The 3,143-nt window shown below is 36.7% G+C and overlaps 1 protein-coding gene across 1 annotated transcript in view; it reads left to right on the top strand.

Annotated features, from left to right (window-relative positions):
• rasa3 (RAS p21 protein activator 3) overlaps positions 1 to 3,143 on the top strand; it is a 77,994-nt gene that overhangs the window by 53,672 nt on the left and 21,179 nt on the right. Inside the window, exons 8-9 of the mRNA XM_016563081.1 lie at positions 2,336 to 2,440; positions 2,527 to 2,683. Coding sequence (XP_016418567.1) covers positions 2,336 to 2,440; positions 2,527 to 2,683 — 262 coding nt within the window. The remainder of the gene's footprint in view (positions 1 to 2,335; positions 2,441 to 2,526; positions 2,684 to 3,143) is intronic.

The raw sequence follows: 3,143 nt of genomic DNA on the forward strand, positions 1-3,143 counted from the left end.
TTTTTTTTTTTAATGGTGGGTGTTTACGCAGTTGGCTAGAGCAGTGCTGATTGGGGAGAACGGAGGTGCGCTCACTCTTGCCCAGGGCAAGTAAGATTGCAACTCAAGGCTGGCAGTCATGCATATGCTCTGGAACAGAGTAATATCGCGTCCACATCGCAGGCTTTGCGATTAGGAAATCGTAACGTCTCAAATTGCGATTTCGATTCGATTTTGATTAATCGCACAGCCCTACCGTAAACCACATATATAAGTATGTGTGGGTGTGTGAGTGTGTGTGTGATTCTCAGATGCAGTCTGTGTTTGTAATTCAGCATCTTTGCGCATCATGTGCTTTGATGTGACGGTTATATTCACAGCAGTCTAATAAGAAATGATGTTTGTAAACACCATCAGATTGTGACTGCAGCAGCTGTGCAGTGTGATCATAGGAACTGAATGTGTGTCGTATCAGCTCAGCATGTGTAAGGATTCATTGCTGATAATGGCAGTGACCTAGTTCTACAACATCTAATTTTCTTTTGTGATACGAGTTGTTGTTGTTTTACTCAGTGAGGATGTTATTCCCACCACAAACATTTATAGAAATGGGAATATGTTTCATTAACGGTGTTATTTTAGTATCATTGAGATACTGTTATAGTTTTTATCAATATTTTGAAATAGTTTTTGGTTTTCTATTTTCGATTTTTCATTTTAATTAGTTAAAGTTGTAGTGATTGTTGTGTTTTTATCATTTTTATGAGTTTTTTATTTTTATATGTCTATGTACTGTAGTTTTTATTCATTTTTATTTCAGTTGTAGCTATTTTAGTACATCATGAAAATGAAAAATTAGCTGGAATTTTATTTTATTTCAGGTAACGTTTATTTGTTTTTCCAAGTAACATTTTTTTTTATGTTTTAGTTTTAGTTTCCATAACAATAGCCCAATTCGGACAGTAATTGTTTCTCATGGAGATGTGATTTTGTTTCTCATGGGGATAAGTGATTTTCAACATTTACAGGGGTTAAGGCCTGTTCACACCAAGAACGATATCGTCTGTTTATTCCAAGCTCACGCTCGTCTGCCGCATTAAATTCTCGAGCTCATCATAGCAGGACTGATTCTGATTGGCTGTCAACATTTTTATCGTTCATCAGCTTGAAAAAAATCGTTCTGAAAGTGATTCCAACGATATCGTTTCTCTGTGCCTTTATCATTATAGCTGTGGTGTGGACTATTCTTTAATACTGAGAACGATTTTTAGAACTATATCTTTATCGTTATCTTTATAGTTATCGTCCTTGGTGTGAACAGGACTTTAGTCAGTGATTTTATTGCCGTCTGAATCCATATGTCAGTGTTTTTCTCCCACCACCCACATAAAAATCCATGGCCGAATTACCTACTGTTTTTTGACAAACACCAAGGTCGTGTGGTAATTTAATTGCCGTCCAAATCCACATCTCTGAGTTTACAAGAAGAAATCGATTCAAAATTCAATGTTTAAATCCTTTTTGACCACTGCCGAACACCATACGGTAACTCTTGCACTTTGCTGTAATTTGCATGCATATTTATTACTGAAAAAAAAAAACTGAAATGCTGGAAAGTATTTACAAGAACAATATGTCATAACTGCTCCACCACAGCGAGTGGGAGCTGTTACGAACAAAAAGAAGAAAGACAAGAAAAGCACGTAAACATTTGAACATTTTGAAACATTATTATGGCAGCAACAGGTATGCAATACCATTAAAAAATTTGTATTATACAGGCCTACAAATACATACATAAAAATATAAACCAAGCAGCTTTATGTTTACCTTATGTAAGAGTTGCATTAACTTATTTCTGCTAATCTCCACATTTTTAATGACATCCATCATTTTGAGAGATAAAATGCAAGATAAAAAAACATTTCAACTATAGAGCGTCTGTTTCCCATTTTTTAAATAGGAGATTTAAATAATCAAATAATAAATAGGATATTATTAAATATGAATTTATTCTTATTCCAAGAATATGACATTTTATTTACAGTAGACAATCATGCGTGTTCATAGGATCACAGAACTGGCTTCTCCACTGTGTGTGTGTGTGTGTGTGTGTATATATATAGATAGATAGATACTGTATGTATATATATATACATATATATATAGTAGGGTTGGGCTGATAGACATCACAATGTTGAGCAGGCCAAAATCAAAATTGCTGATGAGATGAAGATGTAAGTGGAATATGAGATTATTATGTTTTTAATTGTATAATTAAAACATATATATATAATAGTTTAAATTTCCATTTACATCACTGATGCTAGTGAATAAGTGTAAACACTGTTCTTAGGGTGGATCTGTGGAACGCCAGCAATCTGAAGTTCGGAGACGAGTTTCTCGGAGAGGTACGGGTGCCGCTGAAGGTGCTGGGACAGTCAGGTGTTCATGATGCATGGTACGGCTCTCTTCATGCATGTTCTGTCTGAAGCAACTCGTGTTTTGTGTTCTGGAGCTCATCATCCGCTCTGCCGTCTCTTTCAGGTACTTCCTGCAGCCAAGAGATAATGGCAATAAATCGGTGAAGGCCGATGAGCTGGGCTCGTTACGACTCAACATCGTTTACACGGAGGACCACGTGTTCCCCACAGAGCATTATAACCCACTCCGAGACCTGCTGCTGCAGTCCGCGCATGTCGAGGTCAGTGAGCTCACGCGTGTCTTCATCTAGTTAGTCCTGTTGAAGTAGAATAGTAATCTGTAAGTGTGTTTAGAGGAGTATCTATTTACTGTTACAAATTCTGAATTGCTACATTATGTAATATAAACCAATATAATAATAACTAATGTAATAAATATAATGGAATATAATATTCATAGTGTAATATTAAAACATTGTAAACAGCATGTGAGCGAAGCGGAGCGGTGGGAGCGGCGTTTTCCGCTCTATGGACATGCGCTCCACTCATTCGCTCTAACCGCCCAAGCAAGCGCTCCGTTAATATTCCGCTCACGCTCGCCGTAAACCAATTCCCGCTCAGATCCTGCTCCGACATAAAATTTCTCTAGTAGGCCTAATTGTTTACTGTTTGTACCGAAATTCTTGGATAATTGTCTAAAATTAAGCATGCTGATAAATAGCAATTATCATGTTTCAGAGC

This window comes from Sinocyclocheilus rhinocerous, unplaced genomic scaffold, assembly GCF_001515625.1.
Source record: "Sinocyclocheilus rhinocerous isolate Xijiao unplaced genomic scaffold, SAMN03320098_v1.1 scaffold920, whole genome shotgun sequence".
Lineage (NCBI taxonomy): Eukaryota > Metazoa > Chordata > Actinopteri > Cypriniformes > Cyprinidae > Sinocyclocheilus > Sinocyclocheilus rhinocerous.